General features: G+C 42.1%; 1 protein-coding gene and 1 long non-coding RNA gene across 3 annotated transcripts; one reads left to right on the top strand and one right to left on the bottom strand.

Moving 5' to 3' along the window:
* Positions 1-9: 9 nt before the first annotated feature.
* Positions 10-11,861, bottom strand: gpr157 (G protein-coupled receptor 157). The gene is made up of 4 exons (XM_031726470.2): positions 9,709-11,861; positions 4,260-4,473; positions 1,863-2,057; positions 10-1,523 (listed from the first exon to the last, which is right to left on the bottom strand). Exons 1-4 carry the CDS (start codon positions 10,089-10,091, stop codon positions 1,317-1,319), a joined length of 999 nt encoding a protein of 332 aa, XP_031582330.1. The 5' UTR covers positions 10,092-11,861; the 3' UTR covers positions 10-1,316.
* On the top strand, positions 8,894-27,978 carry LOC116309775. 2 transcript variants are annotated; one of them, XR_005609678.1, is made up of 3 exons: positions 8,894-8,954; positions 26,849-27,110; positions 27,307-27,978. It is a non-coding gene; the product is annotated as an uncharacterized LOC116309775 (long non-coding RNA). The 2 variants fall into 2 exon arrangements; XR_004198653.2 differs by lacking the exon at positions 8,894-8,954 and adding an exon at positions 9,810-9,932.
* The last annotated feature ends 20 nt before the right edge of the window (positions 27,979-27,998 follow it).

The raw sequence follows: 27,998 nt of genomic DNA, 5'->3' as shown, positions 1-27,998 counted from the left end.
ATGGAAAACTTTTTAGCTCAAAGAAAACAGTTTATTTGCACAGTTTAAAGCACATAAAAAGTGCAACTAGAAATAATATGTGGGAACTATCCCCACGCTCCTTTGCATGTGGATATTAAAGCACAAAGAAAATAAAAATGCTGGAGCAAGTACTCTGTGAATTTTAAACCAATATTTCAAAACTTTGGGAAGTAGAATCAGGGTCACCGGGTTCACCCACTCATCATTAGTAATGCATTCAGCCTGCATTTTTAGTCAGGCGAACAAGAGCCACCAGCTCAAAGGAGAAGTGAGGCTCATGAGTGAAGCCTGTGTTTGAAGGAGGAAGGATGACATGTGATTATAGATCATGCAAAAAAACAAGAAAAACCAAAAATCTGACCACGGTGATAGTAATGACGCTAATTATGGTGACACAACAGAAGCCGCCGATCTTATGAAACTGGTGCCTGAAAGATGTTGAAACCACTGCCTGGGGAAATAAGTAAAAAAGTTTTAAAGTAAAAGGAGAACAGCAGTTAGAGCAAAGCTGATCACGCTGGTGTATGCATGTATTTATTCCTTTAAATACAAAAGTGACTTTGCAGAAAATGTAACAATGATGGTAGTTTACCCAAAAATGTAACAATATAGTATCTCCAGTGAAAGAGAAGTCAAGTATATAGTATAATGCACAGCTCTTTAGATGTGAGTAAATGCATTGCTCCTGTCTTTGCTTCAGGAGTAGTGTATTTAGAGCTTCTGGCCACATTTGTTGACGATACAAAAAAGAAAAACAAAAAAAATTACAATATAATTGTGAGCTAAAGCGACAAAGCTTTACCTTTTTCTCTGTTGTTCATAACATAACCAGGCCAACAAAAGTTTCTCCCCAAATTCACAATACTCGGATACTAGAAAAACAAACAACAACAAAAATCTTTCACAGTGTTAACCTGAGTACAGTACATGGTAAGCAGAGCTCCTTCAGACCTCCTTCACTTTCTTTGGAAAGGGGAAGTGAAATCATCAACGCATACCAACCCAAAGGACAAAAACCAAAACAAAAGAAAAAACACTTTACCCATGTGACCTACAGGACAATAAATGCAAATAATGCTTCACCTTATGTGTAAATAATGTAAAATCAAGTAGCAACACCCCATCACCCACAGTGCAGACACATGACACAGAAGTGCATGCTCCTGCAGAATCTGAAGAAGCCATCGCACGAGCACTTTGTGTAATGAGGGCTCGAGGTGAAGTAGAGAACTCCTCCTCCCTTCATGTCAGGCTCTTTGCTTTGCCTTCATCTTCTCATTGCACAAAACAAAGTCTCATCTGTCGGCGCGGCCTCCTTCAGCGCTGTCTTCTTCTCTCCGGGCGGGCGCGTCCTGCTCTGGTAGCAGCCTGTGCGGGTGCTCCGCCTCCGTTCGACACTGGGAGCAGGAGGTGAGCGCGGCACAGAGGCGTGTGCGGATCGGCTGAGTGAACAAGACGAACATGACGCAGTTGGCTGCTCCCTGCAAGGTGTTGCCAATCCCCTGTGGGATCAGACGAAAGAGGGGTTCAGATGGGGGCATCATGATGGGTTATTACAGATGAATAGTTTTGATGGCAAATGTCGATTCAACATGGTTTTATTTTACCATGCTTGTTTTATCAGTCAATAAAACAACACATTTTCATTTATATTATTGTATTCATAGCGCGTAAAAATGTTTTATGCACATTTACAGTGGCACTATCATGTAATAAAACAGTCCAAACATCATAAAGGCTTCATTTCATTTTCAAGCCATTTAAAAGGAAAATTTACAGAATTTTGAAAACGCTTTGTTAATTTTTAAAAAGGCAAAAAAAAGAAAGAAGTTTAAACTCACGTGCAGCGTGACCAGCGCTGGGTTCTGTCTGACATTTGAGTTGGCCAGCAGCAGGATGAAGCGCACCGTGCTCCAAATGCGCAGGAGGATGAAGATGATGGGGATGAGCGTGAGCTTCACATCAGCCATGGAGGAGAAGGAGTGGGCGGGAGGCCTGTTGGCCAAGATGGGACGGTACTCAGAGAGGGCTGCATGCTGCGTCAGAGCATCAAGAGTGAGACCATTAAAAGAAAATAAAGAAAGAGAAAAAAATGTGTCATCAAGAACATCAGATAACTTTCACACTAGATAGATATTTGAGGGAGATATAGTTTCTTTTTCACGTCACTGTAACCTCTTTCAGTTGTAAGATGTTTGTGTTTTAGGACATAAACCATTACCAGCTTTAAAAAAATCACTTAAAATAAACCCTGGTTAATGAAAACATGACACATTACACCATATCATTTTTATTTACAAAAAACAAAACAAAAGAAGCCAAACTGCAGATACTAAGTACATCCCACGACTCAGTAGCTTATAGAACCACCTTTAATAGAAGTTGAAGTAATCATTTTCTGTGTGACTTTATCAGTCTCTAATATCATTGTGGAGGGGTTTTGGTCCACTCTTCTACACAATGTTGCTTCCGCTCATTGAGGTTTGTGGGCATTTGTTCATGCACAGCTCTCTTAAAGTTCCACCACAGCATTTCAGTGAGGTTGAAATCTTGACTTTGACTGGACCTTTGCAGCTGTTCTGTTGGAGATTTGCCTCTGTGCATGACCCTGTTTGGACCAAGCTTTAGTATCCGGACAGATGGCCTCACATTTGACCCTAGAATACTTTGGTATACAGAGGAGTTCATGGTTCACTCGGTGACGTCAAGCTGCCAATATCCTGTGGCTGCAAAACAAGCCCAAATCATTACCCATGCACCACTGTGGTTGGTATGACTCGTTAGTGCTGATATGCTGTGTTTGGTTGTGTGTTTGGTTTGTTTGGTGCAACTTTGCATTTCTAAGTCGTGGTGCCATGTTCTTTTTTAGAGAAAACATAGCTTTCTCCTGTTAACCCGTTCCTGACAAGCCATATTTGTTCAGTCTTTATTCAATTGCGCTGTCATGAACTTTAACATTTAACATGTTAACTGAGGCCTGTAGAGACTCAGATGTGGCTCTTGGTTTTTTTTTTGCAGTTTCTCTGAGCATGCACAGTCTGACTTTGGGATGAATTTTCTGGGACATTCACTCTTAGGAATACTGGCAGCCATCATTAGGTGCTCCACACCTGCACACCGACAAAACAATTGCTTTCACAGAGGTGCTCACACTTGATGATGAGCCATTATTCCAGTACATATGATGAGGAATTCCTGGTGGCTACTTACCCTAATTCTTTATGGACGCGGTAATCGTGTGATTAGATTCTCACGCTGTTTCTACATTTTTGGCCAGTTTTTGTTAAATAACGACATGGAGCTGTATGTCGTGTGTTGTTCATCTGAGGTTTTGCTTATTTCATTTTAAAACCTGCTCAGGACCAGATGATTGTCATAACATGTCCTGATATGTAGAACTGAACTTTCTTTTTCCCATGACTTAAATTTTTTGTTAGGATAAAAGTGCAATATAATAAATGATTTCCTCCAAAGCGCGACTACCTCTGTAATGTGTGTCGTAATAGTTAGCATGTTAGGGTTAAAGTTTCTTGTCATCCTCTAGGGAACCATATCAGTTCCTTTAATGCTCAACTGCTGAAAGTCTGAGTCACAGATACAGGAACTGGGATGTATTGATATTTTGTGCATAAATTCCTATAGAAGATCCCAGACTGTGATCAGTATGTTGTTTGGTTATGAGCCAGAATGTTTTAAACAAACTGTATTTCCACTTTATGCCCAGGTGATGATTTTAGCCTTCTAAGACTAAATGCAAATGATGATAGGCCAATACATTTTGGGTTTTTTCCCTAAAAAGACAGCGGTGTCTCTTTCACTCTCTATGACATTAATCATAATACAGAAGGCAAGAGGGAAAGTGTGAGATCAGCTTTTTAATGAATAAAGAAACTCGTTCATGATTCAGACCCATAAATACACTCTGTCGACCTGAAAACGAGCTTTGAGACCTGCAGAGCAGCGGATCACCAGCAGATTTCCATTAAACGTTATGTCAAGGGTTCTGGCTGATTACAAATGAATGTAAATAACAGATCCACTGTGGATTGCTCGTACTGAGTACCGGAGAATTGAGAAGGATGATTTTAACGCTTGGCAGGAAAAAGAGTTGTGTATCTGCAGGCTTGTTGTGGTTCTTAATGTGTAAACGGATTTTTAAACACAAAGTGACATTTTAAATTGTCACAAAGCTCTGTGTACACATGACTGATGAATGAGGCCCCTGGTGTCCTCCTCACCGCTATGTGGATGTGCCTCTTGATCAGGATGTAGAGGAAGGGGAGGGTGAGGTACGCTAAGAACTCCCAGATCTTTCCAGTCAGCAGCATCCACAAGACCCGGTCTTTAACGTTGATCCTGACCCAGCACCAGCCCACCGACACCTCTGACGCATCGTAACCAATTTTGTTGAGACTCACAGCTGCAATAGTGATGGCCAGAGGAATTCCCCAGCTGGAACACAAAACAAAGGGTCCGGAGAGTAAACACAACAGCTCCAAAGGTCAGAGTCACATTTTTAAACTTTTCCACTGGAGGTTTTTATGTAAATGTTTGACGGGCATGACACCAACACTTGCAGCAAAGACATGTGACAGTGTGTGATAGTAATCTTGTGCTTAAGGCTTGGGTGTGTTACATGGTGCAAACTGCAGAGTCACGGCAAGTTCTGTTGTTGAAGAAAATAAAACCACGAAATGAATTCCGCATTGTTTGCAGCGCTCGTTGGTTTCCCGCCCCCCATGAAGCACTTCTCCTCTTATAACACCACTTTAAAAGGTTACTAGATTTTCATTGCAGTATATACAGCAGCAGACCTTTATAAATACCAAAAAGACAGTGCATGTGTGTCTCATGTATATAAGCCTCCATGAATGCCTCTGTTGTGTGCTCTCCGGTTCATTGCAGTATCTGAGAACTCAGAGAGAGAGTGTTAGGATGACAACGGCAAACACTGCAGTGAGGCATACCCATGGGTGAAAATGTTCCCGTGTCCAAAAATAGATCAATTAAATGGTGGTACATCACAGTGAGTCAACTCGTTAACAACCAGCGAGGAAAAATCATTAATGTGCAGAAGGAAAGCGGACAACAAGGATTAAAATGCGCAAAATAAAAAAATTAAAAACTACAAGGGGTCGTCACACTGGGAGGCTCCGCATGTTTGATTGCTGTTTTTACAGTGGAAACATATGAACCACTAAAATAAACACCACGTTTGTTATAGCTGTTAATTTTTTTAAAAAATGTACATGTTAAAAAGTGAAATATATCTGAAGCACAAACATGAGTAATGAAATAACTGCTTGTCAATAAAGTGGATCCACAGTACTGTGTAAAAATCTTCAGTCACCCCTCATTTCTTTGTATTTTACTTCAGAGGAGCCAGATTTTCTTGGAATTTTTAAAGTACTCTTGAGCAATAGTTCTCCAGGCTTTCTGAACATCCTCCAAAGTTTTTTCTTTTTTTTTTGGATATTGGCTGTTTTTTCACTCATTTTCAGTCCAGTCCTTGTACCTGATCATTTTCAGAGGAATGTGTTTTTTTGTTGTTTTTTCACTTCTTAAGCCACTTAAAAATAACCTATGAGTCATTCAAGCATAAAAAAAAAAGCACGTGACTCAAGGGATGAAAAAGTGTTGTGTCTACACATGAGAGGCAACTTGGCAAAAACCAGATTTTATATCTTATATATTTTATATCTTTAGGCATAAAACATTTCTTTTTTTCACCAACAAATTGATTTCCCACAGATTTATTAGTAGAAAACTTGACATGGTGCCCCCTTCCCCCTGACTCTTTGGGCTTGAATTGTACAAAATGAATCTTTTAAACGACATAAAGAGTTCTGGTAGCTCATTGCCCAGACTGTCCTGCAACTATAAAAATGAAAGTTTTTGTTAATTCACCAAAAATGTCCTATTTTATTTATTTAGAATCCAAAAATGCATGCCCTCTCAGCATGGTTTGCAGCATGTCCTTCAAAGAAAATGGGGAAACTGGATGAGTGGAGGACAAAAGAAGAAGTGACAGGCCTAAAACCTATCTACAACAGAAGGGCAGTGTCTGAAGGTCACATCCTTAGGAACTTGGACCTTAAAAACGGGCCTGAGAATGCATCTGGTCCTTCATTTGATTCCTCTACTGTTCACTGAAGCCTCATCAGAAATGGTCTCAGTGGAGAGGTGACTGTTAAGAAGACATTATTAAGGAAGGGAACAAAGTGAAAAAGCCAAAATACACAAGAACTGGAGTGAAAAATCAGTGGCAACATGTCTTATGGAGTGATGAATACAAATATGAAATGTTTGGCTCGTGTCATCATCAGTATGTGTGGAGGAGGTCAGGAAAGAGTGTCTACACAACAGTGAGGGTCTACAGTCATCAAGATTGGAGGCTGTGTCATGGTTGGAGCTGCATTTCAGCCAGTGGTGTTAGAGATCTTGTTAAACTGATTAAATTATGAACACAGAAAAGTGCAGGCAGATTTTGATCTGTTATGCAATGCCATCTGAAGAATGTGACTGGCCACAGCTTCGTTTTTCACAACAATAATCTCAAACACCACTCCAGTAAAGGCATACCTGGATAGAATAACACACAATGGATCACTATCAGTCGTGGCTTCCCCAGAGCTGGACCTCAACATTATTAAAGCAGTGTGTGACCATCTAAAGGTGGCCAACATCCAGAGAAGAGCTTTGAATGTCCTTCAAGAAGCCCGGTAAACTATTCCTGAAGACTTCTTAAAGAAATTACAAGAAAGCTGCCTAAGAGAGCTCAGACTGTGTTGAAGAATAAAGGCAGTCATACCTAATACTGACTGTCAAGCTTGTTAGAATTGAATAAGGAGTGGGAGTCCCCACCAAGCATCATTTGAAGGTGAGACCTCCTTTTCTAGCAAATGGTCACTATAGTACATGATGTGAAAAGAAGGCGAAATTAGCTGCTGATTTAAAATGACATAAAGTGAGAGAAACCTTCTGTCATGTTGCTTAAATTTGAACTTAAGTTCTTCTTTTTATTGCCTCAGGGTGCATATTATTAAATATATCTGCATAGTACAGACTCTCAGTGCAATTTTATTGCTTTTAATGAATTTTGATAAGAAAAAACAAAACTGTTTTGTTCTACGGAAGAAAAGAGCAGGGTGGACATGTTGGGGATTTTTTTTACCATGAAATCAGAAAACAATGAATGTGAGGAAGAGGAGGAGTGGGATGAATGAAAAGCTTTGAAAATAAAATATTGTCTTTCTGGCTGTTATTGAACTCATTTATCCACACATAAATCCAACAAATAAATCACCAAAGTTTCAGTAACAGAAATTCTGACAGTAGGACTGAATGTTATCAGTGATACATGTTAAGTTGGGGTGTTTTCTTTTTTCTTTTTCTTTTTTTGCTGGTAGTGAAAAAAAAGGCGAGGCACAGTTCAGACAGGACGGCGATCTATCGCAGGACTAACACACAGAGACAACCCTTCACACTCACTAATTCAGAATCACCAGTTAGCCTGACATGTATGTTTGTGGATGGGGAGCTGGAGCACGCTGGCATGCAGAGAACATGCATACTCCACACAGGACCCTCATGCTGTGAGGCAACAGTGCTAACCACAGCGCAAACATGTAAATACCTTTTCAGTGAAGTATGTGAAAATTCCCCATACGTAAATGGTGTTAACAAAATATCGCTTTAAAACTATTTATTCTATCATTATCTCTTCTAAGTAAACATAAACTTCTTAAAAATACAAATGAGACAAAAAAGTTCCCCAAAATAAATAAGCACTTAGTTTTTCCAAGTATTTAAAGGACATAAAAGTTGGGGTGAAGGCTGTACTGGCAAGGCTCTAAAGTCCCCCTGTAGATCCGCCCCTGAGTTAGGACGACTCTGTAGGCTTGAAGTGTACAAAATAAAGGTTTTAAATGACAGAAAAAGTTCTGGTAGCTCATTGCTCAGACTGTCTTGCAATTATAAAGCTGAAAGTTTTTGTTAATTCACAAAAAAGCCCTATTTTATTCATTTAGAATCCAAAACGTGCACCCTCCTTCACATACAGTGGGCCAGATTAGATTCTTTGCCTGACCATTTCTGGTCCCCGGGGCCTTATGTTTGACACCCTTGGTTTAATGGATTTGTAGGGAGTCCCTTAATCAGTGTTCCTATCCAGAGAAACACAGACGGAGGATCCAGGTTGTCCTGGTCAGTGTTGGTCAAGTTACTTGAAAAAAGTAATCAGTTACTAATTACTGATTACTTCCCCCAAAAAGTAATCCCGTTACTTTACTGATTACTTATTTTCAAAAGTAATCAATTACTTAGTTACTTAGTTACTTAGTTACTTTTTAAAAACACGATTTACAACCTGAATAGGTGATAAAGCGATAGATCTTTCAGCCCAATTCTACTTTTTCTGCATAATTCATCATACAAAATGTAATCAAATGTAAAAGTCTCTTTTTAAAACTTGTTTTATTAGTTTTAATCTTTTAACTTTATGCATCAAGCAAAAATTAAATTATATGCAACATTCTCTGACTGGAAGAAATTTGTTTAACATTTAAACCTATTTTCTGCACATTCCAGCATATAAAATAAAATATTTTTTTGTGTTTACACTCACTCTTTCAAATAGATGCAAGTAAAACACAGCAGAAAATAAATAAAATCAAAGACTAGCGGTCCTGTTGCTCTATTTTCACCTGTAAAGCAGGACTGGGGTAGGCGGAGGAGGTTTACCCTGGTGCAGGTGTGCCGCAGCGGTCAGTGGAAGAATCCGCGAGTTTCTCTGTGAATTTCACATTACGTCGTAGTACACTCGGTGCTTGCTTGGAAGTTTAGGGTTTTTTCGCTGTAAAAAGTAGTTTTCTTCCCACGCACAACGGACACTAATGTTTTTGTCACTTTTATGGAATCAAACTCAAAATAAGGTCAGTACTTCCACGCTTTAAACGCTGCATGCTACACTCTGTCCCGCACTCGATATATTATGATCTGCAGACAGCTGTTGTCACGAACGTCGCACTCGCTTACGTCACTGTCATGAGACGTTCTCGCAAAAATCACGGTTTTAGTAACGCAGTAACGCAGCGTTCCTACGTGAAAAGTAACGGTAATCTAATTACCGTTTTTGCAATAGTAATCCCTTACATTACTCGTTACTTGAAAAAAGTAATCAGATTACAGTAACGCGTTACAAGTAACGCGTTACTGCCCATCTCTGGTCCTGGTAACATCAGCTGGTGAGAAAACAAGTGAGCACGTGTCATGCATCAGCTGATTTATGAACACTCGTCACGTGAACTGATCCAATAACTCCATGGTTAATATTTTAAAACTCACTAGGTCCCACCGTGATGTCAGCACGTCACCCCGTTATGCGGTGTAACGTCAGGACGTAGCTTGGCAGCAGTTTGGAGTTTTGCGCAAACTTTCAGAGTGTTACAAGATAAAGTAGATACACGTTAAGTGAGCCGGTTTGTGTTTGTGGTCTAATTCCCAGTTTAAAGGAGCCGTTTTGAATGTGCAGGTGCCAACTTTTAACAAGTCAATGTTCAAAATCTCAGAAAATGTGAAGCAAACTCAACTTTAGGGGGGGCAACTGCCGAAATCCCAAGATGCTTCAGGGCGCAGGTCCCACCGGAGCAGGTTTAGTAAACAGATAACACTCCGCGGGTTGCTTACCTGACGAGGTGGAACACCAACACGAGACTGTCAGCGACTCTTTGGTTGGCCCTCACGATGAACACGTACAGGTAAACGGCGATGGCCACGGTCCAGAAGAAGGAGCTGGTGTTGGCGAAAGTGGAGATCGCTCCCTGAGCGACGCACTCCGCCGAGTTTGTGCGGAAGACGCTCCACACTCCGAAGGCGTAGGAGACGGCGGAGAGCCAGTCAGACACCGAGAGGTAAACCAGCAGTTTCCTCGGAGTTGTCCTCAAATCCGACCAAATAATGTAGGTGAGGATAATCAGAGAGGAGCCCAGGAAAGACAGCGCGCACGAGAGCAGCACGATCACCTGCTCGAACAGATACACCTCGGTCTGAGTCTGACTCGCGTTTGCCATCGTGTAGTGCGATCAGACACGAGCTGCAGCCGTCTTGCGGACACCGCAGTCTCTGTTTGTTTGTAAACACCTTTCTTTTCCCGGCCGACGCACTGGTTTTATTCTGGATGTTCCCAGGGGCTCTCCACATTATTTTCCCTTAAGGCCAGGCGACGGTTTAAAAACACTCAGTCCAGTCGAGCCACATGACTTAAAAAAAAAAAAAAAAAAACTTCTACTGCTTTTAAGGGAGTCAAGCAAAACTTTTCACCCAGCTTAAAGCCCTCCTTCCCCACCGCCCCTCAACAACCGGAACCCAAAGCAGAAGTTAAGTCAGCTGGTAACTGGCAGGCACTCAACTGGTCTATTTTTGAGTGTAATTGTCTCAGTTTGTGCTGTCCAGCTTTGGCATAAAGTGCCACACACGGCACATGACAGCATGATGAAACCGCTTCCCCATTCCTGTCGTAGTTTCGCATAAAAGGATTCGCTGCTCAGGTTAGAAAATGACGTCTGATTTCATTTTAATAATTATTTTGCACATGTTTGAAAAAAAGAAAGAAAAAAGATACAATTCACATAAATATAAGCTGGCGCATTTCCCAGTAAATCCTGGCAAAGTGCATTGAATAACAAGACGCATTCATTTTTATATAAATGTACGTAGAAGTCGATAGAAAGTGACTGAATTTTGGCTTCAGAAAGTGCAGTATTGCAAAGTAGGCAATCAAAACACATGAATAGGTGGTGGCACCAAAGCAGAAGTGTCATCAAAGAGCACAGAGGAACTGAATAAATAAAAACTAAACAAAACATAACTTAAAAGTACATCAGAGCTTCAGCTGTGAACATGATGGGCAGCAGAAAATTGAGACACTGAAATTTTTTTCATTTTAATTATTTGATGATTTTGTAAACTACAGAACATAGATTGCATCTAACAAATGTTTTCATGGTTTCACTTCATTCTTCTTTGCAAGGTAAAAGAAAAAAGCATTTAAAATTGTGCATCCAAAACGTCACTGTATTAATCCTCAGGTATACAAAAAAGGGAAAAAGCTGCAAATGTGTGAAAGTGATTAAATCTGAAGCATCGATTAAAGGAAAAGTTATTTAAAACAACCGATCATGAATATAAAAGCCTTCATGGGTGAATTTAAATGTAGACGAAGGACCGATTAAACTTTTAAAGAGGGAATTCAGGGTAACCCATCCTGCAGTAAGAGGGGGGAATCTCTGCTCTCTGGGGCAATGAATTCATTTTTAAATAAAAGCATAATTTTGCCTGAAATTACATTTCTATTAGCGATGAGTTCACTGTACTCAGAGATAAAGGAGAAGCTAACGACTAACATCTGGCTCGTTTCTTGTCCGGGTGCTGTTGATTCTTTGGTGGCCTTGTGATTTGCCATTTACCAAAGAAGTGTGGTGTAAAATGGTTTAGAGCCCTCGGAGCGATGACCTTGTGTCAGAGCAGGACTTTTACTGCTTCTGCAGTGCTGCAGACCAGAAAAACCTGCAACCCCCTTGTTTTAGTGTTTGTAGCAGTGCAGCAGAACATTGGTGGGGGTTTTTTTCTTTGTCTTTTTTTCCTTGCAGACTGCAGCAAACTCTGCATCTGCATTATCGCCTGAATCGCACCATCGACAGACAGTTTTAAGACACTGCTTTTGATCGAGCATCAACAATAAAACAGTGAGAGATTCTGAGATAGTGTAGAGGAAAAATCAGAAGAACATCGTCTGTGTGTGTGTATGTGTGTGTGTGTGTGTGTGTGTGTGTGTGTGTGAAAGCCTAAATTAATGTGCACCTGACTCATCTGCACACATTAGGTCGTCTTTGGTCACACAGAAATATTCTCACCTTGCACTAAATAAAAAGTGTTTTGTTTTTTTTAATGTAGTGCAAAGGGCCTTTCTGCAACACTATTACATTATTACAAAATTCTCATGTTAAGTAAGGAAGAAGGAAAATATATAAAGCAGTATTTATCTAACTTTATTTACAACACTCCTTTTCTACAGCAGCAAATATGTCACAAATAAAATATCACGCACATAAATCAAGAATCATATCCACTTTCTTTTTGTTTGTGTGTGTTACATCCAGAAATATCCGTGGAGCAAATTAAATTTAGGGATCAAAACATGCATTTGCAACTGAAAAAAAGTCATAGTAAGCCAAGCTGTATTTTCTGAATGAAAGGGCTTTCGTTTTGTCTCAATGAAAAGGAAAAAAAAAAAGGCAAAGTTTTCACAAATTGGTGCAGCAGCGTTTGATGAACAAAAGCATGCCGGGAGGTTTGCTTTCAGTCACAAGATGGCAGCAGAAGATCATGATAGTGCAACAGACAGTGTGGAAGTTTGATCCGTTTTCTAAATATTGCGGCGGCCATGCGCTCGGTCGATCCTCAGTTAATTCTCTTAGCAGGGTCGAAAACTTACAGTGGCAGCTCCCAGTTTCCTCCCTCTTGGCTGTGATCCCGGGGCTTCTTATTGCGAAGAATTTCTGCGGCAGTATACTTGCTGATTGCTTCGTTCTCACTCCTCACAACAACCAGCTAAGACACTGCCAGAGAAACACCCACAGCAGCCGCGTCCAACCACCCGTCTCCGGGCTTGCTCTCCCCAGCGGGGTCCCGACTGGTCTTTGGTGCATGTGTCCACCTGCGAGCCTGGCACTGCTGACGCTTTCCATTCCCAGCTTCGTGGTGATGGTGTTGTTGGTGGTTGTTGGAAGGCAGTGGCCTCACACTGAAAGCCCCCTCCTCGCCTCGAGGGTGGCGTGGTGCTCTGCCAACAGCCGGCAGCTCTGTAAGAAAAGCAGGAAGAAATGTTAGTAGTAGTTCATTAAGTGTATACGTATAGAGGCCCTTTCTGCTCCCTGACTGAGATTTACACAACTACAACGCACGGACGAGCCCACGTTTCACTTCACGAAGTGACCCCCGAGCTTGTTTCCAAACTGATTTCTTGATCTCCTCCTAGCCGGTTTGTGCAGCATCACTTTAAGTGCACACAACTTTGGCAAACACAAACACCCCCGAACTAAGAATAGGCTTGCCATGACTCATGATTTTGCAACAAAAAAGCTTGGTTTGATTTAGCTCTCAACTATTTGTGTGGCTGCCAGCCTTGCTTCTGATTTTTGGGTTTTTTTGTCTTTTTTTGTCTTTTGTCTTTTTTTTTTTTTACTCCAGCTCCATGCAGTGCCAGTCCATGTTTGTGTTTGTGTACCTCAGGGACCACAGCTAAAACGCTATCAGTTGCGTTTGCTCACTGCAGTGCTATTTTGGGCCGGCTGACCGCTCCATACTGTCGTCTCCCTGTGGACACAGCTTTGCTCGCAGGACAGCATGGATACTAGAGACCGGTGGGCACATGCTCTTAAACGAAGGAAGAGAGGACGTTCCGTAGAGGGAGGAACGTCTGGAAAACAAACAGTTTGAATTACATCAACTATCCGCTGTTATTGCTTCTGAATTCTGCAGCAAGGCTATTTGTAGCCCTCTGCGTCGGCTTCTAGTCTATCTTATGACGTACTTTTTTGGTTGTATAACTGGAAATTCCAGCGTTTTTATTCGTGGTTTAAGCATTTTGACCTTTTCAAAATTCTAAGAAAGCACTTTATGACGCTCTGAAGCATCTTGCCTGAAACCAACACAAAATTTGTATTTGTCTGTCTGTCTTCACACACAAACATGCATAACTGATGTCCACAGACAAACGCAGAGGTTGCTCCTTGACCTGCTTTCACCAAGCAGCTGCATCCGTGTCCCTTTGTGCGTTTGCAGCGAGCTAGATGCCGCCTTCGCTGAGCACATGATGACAGGAATTCCTTCCTGTTCAGGCCTTGAGGTAATCCTAATACAGGAACGAAGAATGGCAGGGAAAACAAAACCCTGTCTGCTAAATGAACGGCCGGCCGCCTCACCGCCTCTCACAGCAAACAGCAGCGAGCCTCGACTAACAAGCCTTTCCACAAATGCATTTAAAGCCTCAGGCACGGCTCACGTCTCCACACAGATTTCCCTATCGTAATATTTCCGTAATATTGGCCAAACCTGAGAAAAAAACCCTTGTTTACAAATATTAGTCAGAGGTGTGGATGAATACTGCTCGAGCGGACTTAGTAAGGGAATTAAACCGAATAAATAAACGCTGTTTTGGGGTTTAACCTGTTAAGTACATCTTAATTTAGCTGGGGGGAGATGTATCCAGATGATGCAGCTAACACTAAATTTGTGTTATTATCACCACATCTGCACAAGCTAAATGAAAAGATAACAATAACGCTTTTAATCCAGTGTTTTCTTTTTTTAGCTTATTGCTTATTGTGTGTTTTATCTTTGTTGTGGCAAATTAATTGCACTGGGTGTGCACAGGGAGGTGGAGGAAGTGCAAAAAAGAACAAATGTGCATCACATTTTCACGTGTGCACTGTTAACATGATATCAATTTTTTTTTTTTAAATCATACTTATTATTTCACACCACTCATATCGCAGTACTAGTTGTTTTCTTAATTAATCGACTGTCATTTAACAAAAAGGAAAAACTTGACAGTAAAGATTTGGAAAAAAGGAAGTGTCCTGGTATTTTTGGGAAGATCAAAACAAAATCATTAATGTTTAATTATTATATAGAAATAAATATTTTTTAAAAGACTTTAAACTTCATATTTTATATTCCCTTAAAAATACCAGTTTCTTTTGTCAGAAAAGTGAAACTAAACATTTTTATCGTCCTTTTTGATTCGCTATGTATTTTCCTGATGCTAAATTATGATTTTTTTTTTTTTAATTTGAAAAGGAGAAGCATGAAAGCTAATGTAAATTAACAAGCTTACAAGCCATCGTGTCATCGATGGCTTGTAAGAGAGCATCGTTTGGTCCTTTGTGGTGTAACTAAAAGCTTTAAATATCAGATTAAAATTGACTCGTAAAAAAAAAAAAAAAAAAAAAAAATCCAAACTGAAATGTGTTAGTGTTAGACGTGTGTAATCTGGAGTGTCAAATGTAACATTGCACATGGTGCACATAGCATTTGCCTCAGAATATCTTTTGTTTAAATAACCGTGGGACTCTGTAGGTCTACAGTTTCTGACATATTCAGCCTCCAGGCAACAATTGTCCCCGGCAACACTTCACCAAAACACACACACACATGTACAAACCCCAGGCTCGCCTATACTTCCTGATCATGGTGGATCCCTCTGCTGTCAGGCCTCGCGATGTGTAATCCCAACGAAGAAAAAAAGAATCACATTCACCCACTTTACCTCACTTTCCCGTTTCTCCTCATGTCACTCTGCTGCACATTTCTTGGTTGATCAACGCTTCCACGAACCTAATCATCTGATGGCAAACAGTGACATCAGTATGTACTGCAGGGCTGTGCTGCTGAGCAGTTTAACACATGCACAACACGCTCACATCTTCATACGTGACATGCGAGCTTAGCCTCTCGTGGTCTTTTTTTTTTTTTACTTTTATTTTTAGAACAACTTTAAAACATATTTGGGTTTGAGCTAAATGAATCTACACGCCAAACTGCAGTGTGTTAATAATTAAATAGAACAGTCTCACACTCAGCTTGCACTACCCCTGGTTGCCAGAGAGAGGGGAAAAAAAAGAGTTTCCCCAGTAACTATCTTCCTGCTTGACCACACACAACTAAAATACACAGATCATAGTGTGTCGGACACTAAATGATTATCACCTGAGTCCCCGGGTGATTAATGTATTTGAGTTTTTACCGGCCTGCATGAGTTTTTACAGTAGGGTTTATCAGTGCCGTGTGATAATGTGTGACAGCGTGGACAGACTGGCCCTCGTTTATCTGCTTCTCTGTGTACACTGTTCCTAATCTCATTTCGCTTCCTGACTGACATGCTGATGACACTTGTCTTCTGAGAATCAAGGCCGCTTGAATCGTCTGTCACACCGTCTGTCGTGAGCGCAAACTCGAATCAGCTCCAGCTAGATACAAATCACTTCTGAGAAACGAGGACCTGTTATAAAGCCTTCGCTCTCGGCTCTCTTGGGGCTTTTCAGGAGGGGAAAGAGGCGGCCTGCTGGGTCTCCTGTTGGAAAACTGGCTTTCATTATGAATGCCGGAGAAAACAATAACAAAAACAGCTGCCCTTCTCCGTGAGGATCAAGACGAGATGATGAAAGGGTCACTCATCCTGCCACTGTGCAACTGGGTACTGTGTTTGGGTGTATCATAGCTCTCTGCTTTCACTAACCTTTTGTGTAGTAACCATGGGATTAAGCCAGCATCAAAACTCAAGCTTGGACGCTTCTCCTACTTGCAGTGGCTTAAATTATCGTTTTCTAATTTATACTTACAGGCTGATCTGAAGGCCTCAGCCTGGCATCATTTTAATTCCCCTGAACTAGTTAGTGTTTCTGAAAATTTCACTCAGTTTCAGCAGAAGTGCACAGGTCCTCAGAAGTGTTCAGCTGTAGCATTGTTGTGTATGTCAGAGGCATCTGTTTACACACAGTTTGGACACTCACCAGTTAGCCGGGCAGCAGCCGAGGTCTACCATCCAGCGTGATCTCCAGCGGGTGCACTCAACGTGTTGGCATCAACAGGAGTCTGTTCACGGGCTCTCCCGATGTGTGGGTCACTTTACACTGGAAAACTGTTGACCACCAGCCTCTTGCCTCTCCTCCTGTGGCTGCCTCTCTCTCTCTCTCTCTGTCTGTTCAGTCAGGCAGTACAACAAGTCAAGGCATGTTCCAACACGCCACCAACAGCCGGGCTGGATGTATGAGCCTGCACAGGGGGAGGAGCAGAGGATCAGAGAGGGGGGAAACCCAGAAAAGACCCAGCATGACTCAGCCTGCTTCGGTCAGTTAGCATAGCTTTCACTCTGAGCACTTTAACACATGAGTTAGTCTTTGAAGGTGCATTATGACTTATTCTGTGTGACATGTTTAAGTCATTTAAGTCAGAATCAGAGATGAGGAGATGCTCTAACGGGTGACAACCTGCTGAAAATGTGTTAGACAGAGGAGCTCTTTTAAAAAAACGTCTCTGACTTCCTGGCCCACGTCTGGCTGCAGGCGGTGACTGCTTTCTCTTTTCACTTTCTGCATCCTGCCAGTGGAAGCAGCTCAAAATGTCTCTGTCCCAACCTCCCAGTCTTTGTCAGCTGAAGCTGAATTTAGATTGAAGTAGATGAAATGTCTTTTACAGCGCTGCTGTTCAACCATGCTCTTATTTGCAGTTAGTCCTACTTAATCTTTAACACAGAAGAACAAATAGTTTATAGCATACTAATAAAAGATGCGGATTCATTAAATCTTTGTTGGGGTTTTTTTTGTTTTTTTTTCCAGTAACTCAGCGGGTCACATCAATTACAGATGAAATCCGTTGGCATGAATTATGAAACTGCAAAAAATTACAGGGAACGCATCAGCAAAGATAGGAAACACTGTGAAATATTAATTGCTTCCTGGAAAAGTGACATTTTTTTTAGTGAAATCAAAATTTCTAAACTGTTTATTAATGCAAAAAGAAAAGGTGCGGTATACAAATGTACTTTACGTGTCCATTTATCTGCTGACACATTAAACTGCATTAAATGTGCAGAATCATCAGCATCCATGAGTGCTAATTATTCAAATCTGCTTTGCTGTTAGCTGTTTTTTTTCCATTACTAGAGCAGGCCTGATGCCGGTTCATCACTGCTGTAGTGGAAGTTGATCACTAGGCAGATTCTGGGAACAGCGGTAGGAGCCAGCTCAGCAAAACTCACCTGCTACTATATGGTCTGAGTTTGGCTGCCTGAGCATCTCTGAAGCTGCACTGTACATCAGTGCTGCTGCTCTTCACTGCAGCCTGTCAACAGACTGATGACCTTATCAATGAAAGAGCAAAGTCACCGCGATGTTACGCCCCGAAAGAGCTCAAAGCACTTTTAGCTCGGCTCGGAGCCTCGTCTTTGCCCAGCCCTTAACAGCAACTAGAGAGGCAGCTTTGTAAAAGAGCAGACGAGGTTCATTTTCCTGCCGTTAGCTGCCTTAATTTATTGGAAGTGGTGTTGCGGCACCGCGCAGAAGTATTTTCACAAAGTGCCGGCAGTAGTTTCACCAACTGACTTGGCTGATAATTTATGCAATTTACTCATGAGTGAAATATGGGTAACCACTGACGTAGCCCCCCTTACTGGAACATATCCCTGCACTTCAGTACAGAACTGTAGTTATTCATCCTCCTACCTGCAGCAGACTGCAGCTGAAGCCTTAGATTTGCATCTGTGTCAGTTTGGGGTGGGGGGGTGGGAGAAGGAACCCCTAGCCCAGCAAGTTCAAAGCTTGCTGCATTGATTACATCATCGGAACTGGAGTGCTGGAACGGGACAATGCACCATCAGAGGGGAGGGAGGGGGGCAATCGGCTAATCTCACCAGTGCCTCCCTGTGGTGCTCCATGGGCAGTGTGTGGGGGTAGGGGAGGTTGGGGTGGTGGGGGGGGGTCTTTCCCTCTCTCTCTCTCCCTCTCTGTCTCTCTCTCTAAGCTCAGCTCAGTCCAGCACATTGCAGGACGGCCTGCTCTGCCATGCAGGGTCATGTGACATCAGGACTGTCTGAGATTTTCTGAGAGGGAATGACGCTCTTTGGTGTATTTGCTCCTCTGTGTGTGTGTGTGTGTGTGCATGTGTGCGCACTCTTGCATGTGTGCTATTAGAGGCCAGCACTGCAGGAACTCAGCTGCTGCAGGACACTGCAGGATTGCTGTTCTGCTGCTGGCTCTCTGTCTCCTGCTTCTCTCTCTCTCTCTCTCTCTCTCTCTCCTTTCTCTATTCACTCAGGCAAATTGCTCAAGGAGGATGGTGAGAGCATGTGCTGCATACTTTTTCAGCAGGGACAGAGGGGTGGGGGGTGCGTGGCTGAGAAAGAGGAGGAGGAGGAGGAGGGGGCAGAATCACAGAGGTGCAAAGCATGCCGGTGAGGCGCTCTGCTGGGCAACTGTACCTCTGAGAGAGACTACAGTAGAGAAATTGGAGATGAGGAAAGAGGAGGAGGAGGAGAGAAGGTGGGAGGTGGGGGGAGGGCAGAAGCGAGGTGCAAGGAACATCAGGTGAGTGCGGCAGTTCCCTTCGCTGGCAGTGTAGCACCCACCCTCAGAGAAAGTGTGAGCAGGAGAACTGCAGATGTTCCGAGATGATGTCAGGCTCCGGATGTAGCACAGACCCTTTAGTACAGTTTGCGATCATCATTGTGCCCGTCTGCCTGCAGTGGGGAGAAACACAAAGTCCAGAGAAACGCCTTGGACTCCAGCCTCACCGAGCTGACGATGCAGGGCCGGCTTTTTCAAGGTCTTAGCACAGTTACCCGAGGTGAACTCAGAGCTGACCGTGTAGCCAAGCGAATTCACCATTCACACCTTCCATACTAGTTTCCAAGCATTTGTAATACTTTGACTTTTATAAGAAGCTTTAACCCCCCCATAAACTATTTCTACATTGTTTCTGAAACAGAGATGCTGCAATAAAGCAAAAGTAGCAACGTCTTCTTTTAAAGCAAAGTTGCTGAAATATTGCTGCTGCAACGATAGAGGAAGACTGGTCCTGCTCTAGGACATCTTTTAAAAGACAAAAACTTAATATCTAAATGAAAGAGAAAGCGTTCATCTTCCACAGTTAAGTGCCAAAGTCTCTACAGAGTAGCACTCTGATGTGAAATCCCCTTATAGGATGGCAGAAAAGTCCCAGTAACTACAGCACAACTTCATGACTGCACCACAGCTCCCCTGTCCCAAACAGGCCACTGTAGCCTCATTCTCATTTCCCCATTTAGCACTCAGACACTCACACAGTCCAAGATCCCTGAAAAATCCTTCTCACCAGTTCCCAGCATCATACTTGCAATGAAAACACGCTGGTTAACATAAATGCACAGCTAGCCGAGAAAAGTAGAGCTCAGGCTGCCTGTCGTCTTCTTAAAAGCTAGGTCAGCAAAGATGAAACTCTCCACTGGTGTGGAGAACTCTGCATCCTGGTGAGTTTTTTTGTCCTTGTGTCAAATAGCGAGCCCTCTGGACCAGCCGCTATCTGACACGCTGGCTGCTATTTCCAGCCCGTACCATGTGTTAAACATGGATGAGGGAGCAGTGGAGCCTGACTGCTAACTGACTGGTTTTCTGGCAGACTGCTGCCTGGTTTAATGCTGGTGCAGAGGAGGCTGAAACTGATGAGACAGAAGCCGCCAGGAGCTCTAACACTGCAGGCATGCACACCGACATACACATATCAACTCCTGCAAGGCTCATTTAATAAAAATAAAAAAAAGTATGCAATCCTACAGAAAGAAGAGCCCGTCATAGAAGAAGGCAAACAAGGTAAATAAGACTAGAGAGGAAAGAAATGTATACCTACGGACGAGCCTCCGACCGCATCTCTCACACAGGGAGGAGAGGAGGAAAACTTCTCTGCACTCACTCTGAGCCTCCTGGTTGCTGGTGATGTGGTTTCATGGCGCGGCAAACTTGACTGCAGCATTGCCTCCTGAACAGAATGACATTGTTTGCTCTCTCTCTCTCCCTCTCTCTCTCTTTCTCCTCCTCCTCTTCCTCCTCCTGTACACGCTTGCTCCCCCTCCTCTTCTTTGCACGCTTGCTGGCAGCATAAACTGCACAGCTCAGCAGTGTTCCCCCACTGCCGCAGCAGATCCTGCATGAGCTCTGCGTATCTGAGTGGGATGGGACTTTTAAAGGGGAACGCAACCTCCAGGGTCAGTGTGTGTGTTTGTGTGTGTGTGCGCTCATCCTCAGTCCGCCCTCCTCTCCTCCATGTACCCCCTCAGCAAACCTTCCTCCTCGTCGACACCCTCGGGAATCATCAGTGTAAAGGACTCCTCACAGGAGAGACCCCCCCCCCCCCCCCACTCCCACTGCCACCCCCCCACCACCCCCCTCCGCCGCACACATAACTCGCCATCCTCTTTTATTCGTTTTCACACCACAGCAAAAGCTGCTTTGAGATATGAGGGTGCTCAAAACCTCAATGAGGAACTGTCCCTGCTCCACGCAGAGGCCATCTCCCCCTTGTCACAGTATCCAAAATCACTGAAATCCAATTTCCTCATAAACACACACACACAAAAATTAAAAAAAAAAAAACCTGGGAGGATGTCCTCAGGTATGGTTTGAAAAATGATGACGTTTAAAGAACATTTAATTAATCCGAGATCACTAAATGTGAAGCCGTTTAAGTGAATTAGGAAAATCAGTGCTTTAAATCAAATTTGTCATCTGGTTTTATTGAGGAAAAAAGTTGTGTGATTTATTATAATCGAACCAGTAACTAAGAGCAATTTTTCAAGCCAGTACATAAACAAACACAAGGCACACCAAACGCGTATGGGAAACGGTGTCTCCAGGCATTATGATGAATGAGTAATAATCACACAGGCAGTAAATTAATGCATTCATTTCAGAGCTCCCCCTCTCTCTCTCAAAGTTGTACAGTTCTCCCAGGTACAACATTTCCTTCGGTAAAATGTCCTTAATCTGCAATCCCTAATACCTACCTTTCATTACCCAAGATGCACTGCTCCACTAGTGCTATTCTGCAGTGCGCTAAAATATAGAAATATCTTGACCAACCGAATTTGTCTCTTGTGCGTTGCACAACTCTGTGAGAGTGAGATCATCCATCATTCAGTCAGACATTGAGGTTGAACTTCTCTTTTTGCGCTCCTTATGGAAACGCGCCTGGTGTTATGCTTCCCGGCTTTCAGCGATGACATTTGCAGCGCGCTGCACGGGCAGTGTACAGATAATGGTGCTTCTGTTTGAAAGCCTTTCGAGGCATCAGCGCCTTGGCTGTTCTCTGCAGCAGTGCAGCGCTGTGTGTTTCCAACTGCAGCAGCAAGTTTTTTTTCTTCTCTCCTCCAATATGACTTGGGCCCCAAGTTGCACCCCGTGATCCCACATTTTGTGGAGGAGAACTGCATACATCTCACATTAACCTTGACTCTGTGCACTCAAAGGTTATGTGTAGCAGTTTTAAGCATATTAGAGTGTGTGTGTATTATATGAAAGGCTTCTCATTAATTTGCCTGTATCCTCTGCTTTTATTAAGACACAGTTATTTGCACAGATTGCTGAATCAGCAAAATTCATGTAATGCAATATTGGGAATCAGCTGCCGATATCAGTCAGTGTCCGTATCAGTGGTAGGTGTGCATCAGACGAGCACTGTTATCCATCAGCTGTGGGCAGGCACTCTATGAATGCAGGTACCATCTGCATTCAGTGCTGCAGCTGCATCAGTCTGCTGATCCTCGCAGCATCCATCCTCTCGTCTGTACTCACTGACACCGGGGAAAATGCCCCTGCTGGCATATCTCTCACATACCCCACGCCATTTTCAGTAATGGCATCCCCTAAAATGAATAAGCCATGAGGAGAGGCCCTTTTACATGTCCTATTAGATTACCTCTGTATGCTTTACCTGGCTACTGTCACTTCATCGCCTTTGCTTCTCCACTTGACTTAATATTCTCTGACGCTGTCCCAGCCAAGGACACAGTGGGTAAATATTTGTAAAGCCTCGCAGATTATGTGAGCGTATAAATTCAACGTTGTTTCATCTATTCGGTATGCTCAGTTCAGTGGACGTGTGAATACACTCTTGCAGATGACTTCATCAATTTTAGCAACTAATTGCCTTTTTGTTTCTTTGTGCCACAGCAGCCGGTCATCTTTTAGTAATTCTTTGACTAAACTGAAGTTATCTGTCAAGTATCTTGGCTCCCGCAAATAATGGAGCAGGCTCTAACGCTTGCCTGGCGAGTTTACGTGCGGCTTTTTTTTTTTCTTTCTTTTTGCCATTCATAGCTCATTCCTCAGCTTCATTGATCTGTCCGGAAAAGATAATAGACACATTGATTCACAAGCTCAGCAGCCTGCTTGGTTTACACATCAGTTCAGAGTAATTCTCAGTAGTCCTTAGTCAAGAAGCAGAATTGCCTTGACTGAGGACAGACTTCTTTTGAAGGTGTAGATTTACCATCTTTTCTGTGAACACCTTGTTTCTTTTGGTTTTTACAGCACAGCAAAATTCTGAGCATCTGACAAGATGCAGCAAAACGATAAAATACAGAAATCTGGAGCGTTGTTGGAGTTGAATGCTATGTTAGAGGGTTTTAAGGTGGCGTAATGTGACATTGCTGATGAAAACTGGACTCAGAAAGGAGGTTATTGAGGCGAGCTGGCAAAAATCTTTGCTCACTTCAGTCAATCAGTCTTACGGAGACGGACTGAATGCAGCGTTCCTGACTTCGTAGAATAAGGTGGTGTGGTGTGTTTCACTGCACCAGTGCTTCTTTGCTGACCTCATTTTGTAAAGCTGATGAGATTCCACCCAAGGCCAAGTCGAGTGAAAAAGACGCTGTTAACGACACAACAGATCAAATGTGGTTATACTGGAAGGACTGTAAGCACGCGGAGGGACAAACACACTGTGAAGTGTGAATTCCTGGCGAGTGGAGCAGTCCAAGATATCTTTTATTTCCTGATACGGATTTTGAAAGAATCTCTTACAGCGTTACTAACCCCCTGATATTAAAGATCCTGATTTGAAGGCCAAGCTTGATATGTGAAACATATGAAGTGCAGGGTGTCATCAGTTTCTCCCTCAGTATGAGAGAGATGGTAGTACAGGGCTGTGATGGATTGATATAATAGCGAGAGGCTGAACTTGTGACAGCTGGCTGCTCTGTTGTGAATGAGCGGCAGCTCTGTCAGCTGTCAGTGTCAGCACTAGCCAGTCTGCTCTCTACACTGGCGCTGGAGCAAAGCATAATGCCCACATCAGCCTTAAGAGGGAGAGACTGCAGCTGGAAAGTCTCGATTAAGCTCTCACACAGCTATAATAATTTCAAGCATGCCCGTGAACAACCCAGTTTCCGAAAGATCTGGCGTGCCGCGCAGAATGTAAATAAAAACAGATTGCAGTGATCTGTTTAACTGAAAATACCTCAAAGAGCACATCGGATACTGAAACTGAGATAAAACACACATGATGCTGCACTATTTAACAACTAATTAGATTTATAAGATTAAGAAATAAGCATCCTGTGAGGCTGATCTATTTAACTTGTATGTAATCGGGCACTTTAATATTCTCATTGAGAATGAAGGTCCATTCACAAGAATACAATCAGCAGGCAGAAACAAGAGAACAGAAGAACAAAGAATGAAGAAAACCGTCAGTAATATAGTTTTAAGATCTCAAAATTGGTCCCTATTTTGAAGCCAGTTTGGAGATTATGTGAAATATAGTAACTGTATCGAGGTTAGTGTAAACAAGTTAAGCATTTATTTATCCTTAACTTCCAAATGAATCTTATTTGATACGCGAGTTTTTGAGACTTCTACATCGTCAAGACCTATCAAACCTAAATAAATTGCACAATACATTTTAAGCAAATACCAGTTGTAGCAAATACGGTACAAATTAAAACTCATGTATACTAATTCAGATCCATTTTTTTTAAACCTTTGTTAGAAGGTCCAATAAACACTCCATTAGGAAAAAAAATCTGGCAATCGTTTCATGGTTCAGGATTAAAAGGGTTAAGATCCAGCACTCCATCGGAGAATGTGTGGGCAAATCATGTTTCTCAGTGTGAAATTGCTAATAACTTGGGGATTTCATCATCTTTGTTACACATAACTAAAAATAAAATCCAGAGAAGCTTTTCTCTCTATCCACTGAACAGTGATCATAGTTTGAAACTGCATTCATGAATGGCAGTGAAAGCTCTACTGCGTGCACAGGTTTGGGGAAACACAAGGTGTCGATTCATGTGATGAAATAAGAGCAGGTCTTGCTTATTTCAGCACGAAAATACCAGACCTGCACACCAGCGTAACACAATGTGCTGTTTAAAGAAGAGCCAATACCTCTTAAGTAGTGTTAAACATGCCCCTGTCCCGAGATGTTAATCAGACTATCTCATTATTTATTTATTTTTACTAACTTCAATTCAATACAGTGTTTGAACTTTTTAAGTTTCTGTTTGATTGTTATATTTTTAAGACAAACAAAAATAAAATACATGGATTTTTTTTTTTACCATTTGACTATGTCTTTGAGGGGGAAAAAAACAACAAAAAAAAGCAATGTCATGTAAATGCCTAAAATTCATACCTGTAAATATAACATTTCACAACTAAATTTCTATATTTCTTTATGGGAGGAAATGAAAGAAGCTGACACAAAAACATCACCTTGAAATCATCCCAACATCCCGTGTTGGTGAAGTTATGATTGTCCTCTTTAAGACAGCGTTGTCTTCATGTTTTTGAACAAAACCAATGGGTGTCCATAATTATGTGTGCCTACCATGTTCATCTTGCATGCAGCCTGTTGGTGTGGTCTTTTTTTCACTTGTTTTGTGCTGGACTGTATTCTGCCTTCCCGGTTTTTGGAGGAGCGCTCCATATCCTCCATAACAAGTGTGTCACATAGAGATCTGTGCTGTCTCTTGGCCTACATTCACTATTGCCATTTGTTACTGCCACAAACAGGTAACACAAAGGGACAAAGATATATAATATATAGGTTCCTCCGGAGTGGCCTGTTGATGTGTTTATTTGCCTGCGACCCATTTTAGCAGCAGAAGCAGGGGCAGAGGCTCCGCGGTGATTCCTCACATTTTCACCGTCTTCACCAAAAGAAATCCACGGCTAAACGAGTGAGTGGTAAACAGAAAAAGCCTGACTCAAAATCAGCGGTAGTCTAGGAGAAAGAAAGGTTAACATTATTTTTACTGATGGCTTTCATTTATACTGCTTTTAGTCTGCTTTTCTTTTTTGTTAAATTTTATAGCTACACTGAATTAAATCGACATTATACGCTATTTTAATTACAGCGCATTACTCCCACTTCATGTGCACTATTGATAAAAACTCCATACTCATTTCAAGTCTGCAACAGTTAGTGTTCTTTAAAGTGTACACAAATTAAATAAATGAATTGAAAAACAACCAAAACTTCATTGCTTGCTTGTCTGCTTTCCCAGTCCTTCCCATTTCTGAGCCTGCTTGTAGTGCTCAGCTGCAATCCCTGATGAAGATCTTCAAAATGAATCATGGACATATAGTTTTGTTGTTTTTTTTTTAATAATAAAATTGGATCAGTAATTTTCTGAAACAGATGGGACTGTAGTTTTTTACTCAAACAGGAGTAAGCACCGGATATTTGGAAACTATTTTCATCCACAGATTAGTTAACATTTGGTATTTCTGGCAGCTTAACACTGCATGTGCGCCTGAATTCATTGCTTTGTTTTTTTTGTGACCATTGTAGTGACGATAAAATGAACGCCTATGGCTCAGAGGAACGCTGGACCCTCTTAACACACATGCAGTAGTTGAATTAAATTGTTGCTTTTTTTTCTCAACAGTAAAATAAATGTAGAATATCCCCAGACAATGATTTAAATACGGAGCATCACATTAATATCGTCTTTAAGCTTTGCCTGAAAACAGTCTCGTCATTATTGTCTGCGCTTAATGAGTCAGTATCTTGCAGTGAACACAGCTTTGATATTTACTTATATATTTTTATGTACAACTATTGCACACTGCTAACAACCTGACAGCATAAGGGTGTTATAACACCTTCATCCACTGTAGGCTTTATTCACGCCATCCATTATTTTATGCACTTGATGAGCCAGATTAGAAAATATGGTTTTCATTTCACTGATTCATGTTTATAATTTCTTGCCATGTGGATCTCTGCCTGTCAGGAAAGAGTTGCCGCTGCAGATTTCCAAATTGGATGGATACCATGCTGAGCTTGTGGATGCACGCTTGCCTTATGGAGGCAGCCAGGAGAGCCTTAACCACACGAGAGTCTGCTCCTGCCATCTGCCGAACCGCTGTGTGACTGATGAGAAGGGCTGGTGCGTGTCCTGGATACTTTCTAATGAGCAGTGTGAGCTGATGCCGGCCTACACCTCATCAGACACCGGTCACTTGCAGGCTTTATCTCCAGTTGGGATGCGCACGGTGAGCTTTGCATCTAGCACCAAACATGCACAGCAAATATTTCTGAGATTAATTTCTGATTATTACACTAATCAGTTATTCAAATATCCCCTAGGATGAAATGGTTACCTTAGAATAATGCAGATCTGTCTGCAGTTACTGCAGTAACCCTCTGGCTGAGCTTATTTTGTTGAGAAAAACACCCTTTAATCTGCAGATCACCCAGGAAGGCTACCATCCACCTGGGACCCCTCCCCGGAGGTGTGCCGTTCCACTGCTGATTGCCTCTCTGTGTTTTAGCAGCAATGCACCATTCAAGTCTGCAGGCAACTTGACAAATGAGCAGCGACCTGAGCAGAGGGGATGCTTATACTGCACCACACATCCTGTCCCATCCACATCCTCGCGTCCCGCAGTGGTTCACCTTTCCCAGCCGATGCCCTTTCCTTATTGTAACGCTGTAAGTCACACATGTAGAGTACATGCTTAAATTCATGCTTGCTGATCCACGTACACACAAAGACGCTGCTTAAAGAGCGTGTAAGTGATCAGAAGCCTATGTATTTTCTATTCTTTCTTCTTCAGATATGCTAGGCTGCCCAAATTGATCGTGTCATTTTAAATCATTTGGCAGAAAATGATAAACTGGAACTGGAACGTAAGCACATAAAAATAAAACATTTTCCCCAAACTTTAAAATGTGCCGCTTTTCTTTCTTTATAATTTCCTTTTACATAATTTTAAAGTCCCTTTCTTTTAGTTTTTTCCTTTAGTTTGACAAGAAAAGACATCTGAATTATAGCTGCAATGGTGGGAAAAACAGCAGCAGGCATTTCTGACAATTTATGTCATCTTCTAAATAAAATGAATATCCAATTACCTGCGATGTTAGGAGATGAATCTGTTGGA

Source organism: Oreochromis aureus, linkage group 20 (genome assembly GCF_013358895.1).
Source record: "Oreochromis aureus strain Israel breed Guangdong linkage group 20, ZZ_aureus, whole genome shotgun sequence".
NCBI lineage: Eukaryota > Metazoa > Chordata > Actinopteri > Cichliformes > Cichlidae > Oreochromis > Oreochromis aureus.
This window is presented reverse-complemented; position numbering and strand designations above follow the sequence as displayed.

Bases quoted from the DNA above. Each gene is read 5' to 3' on its own strand.
- gpr157 (XM_031726470.2), bottom strand. From the start codon at position 10,091: ATGGCAAACGCGAGTCAGACTCAGACCGAGGTGTATCTGTTCGAGCAG. The intron at 4,474-9,708 runs GTAAGCAACCCG...TTTGTGTTCCAG, and splicing joins TTGGTGTTCCACCTCGTCAG to CTGGGGAATTCCTCTGGCCA. The intron at 2,058-4,259 runs GTGAGGAGGACA...GCTCTGACGCAG, and splicing joins AGAGGCACATCCACATAGCG to CATGCAGCCCTCTCTGAGTA.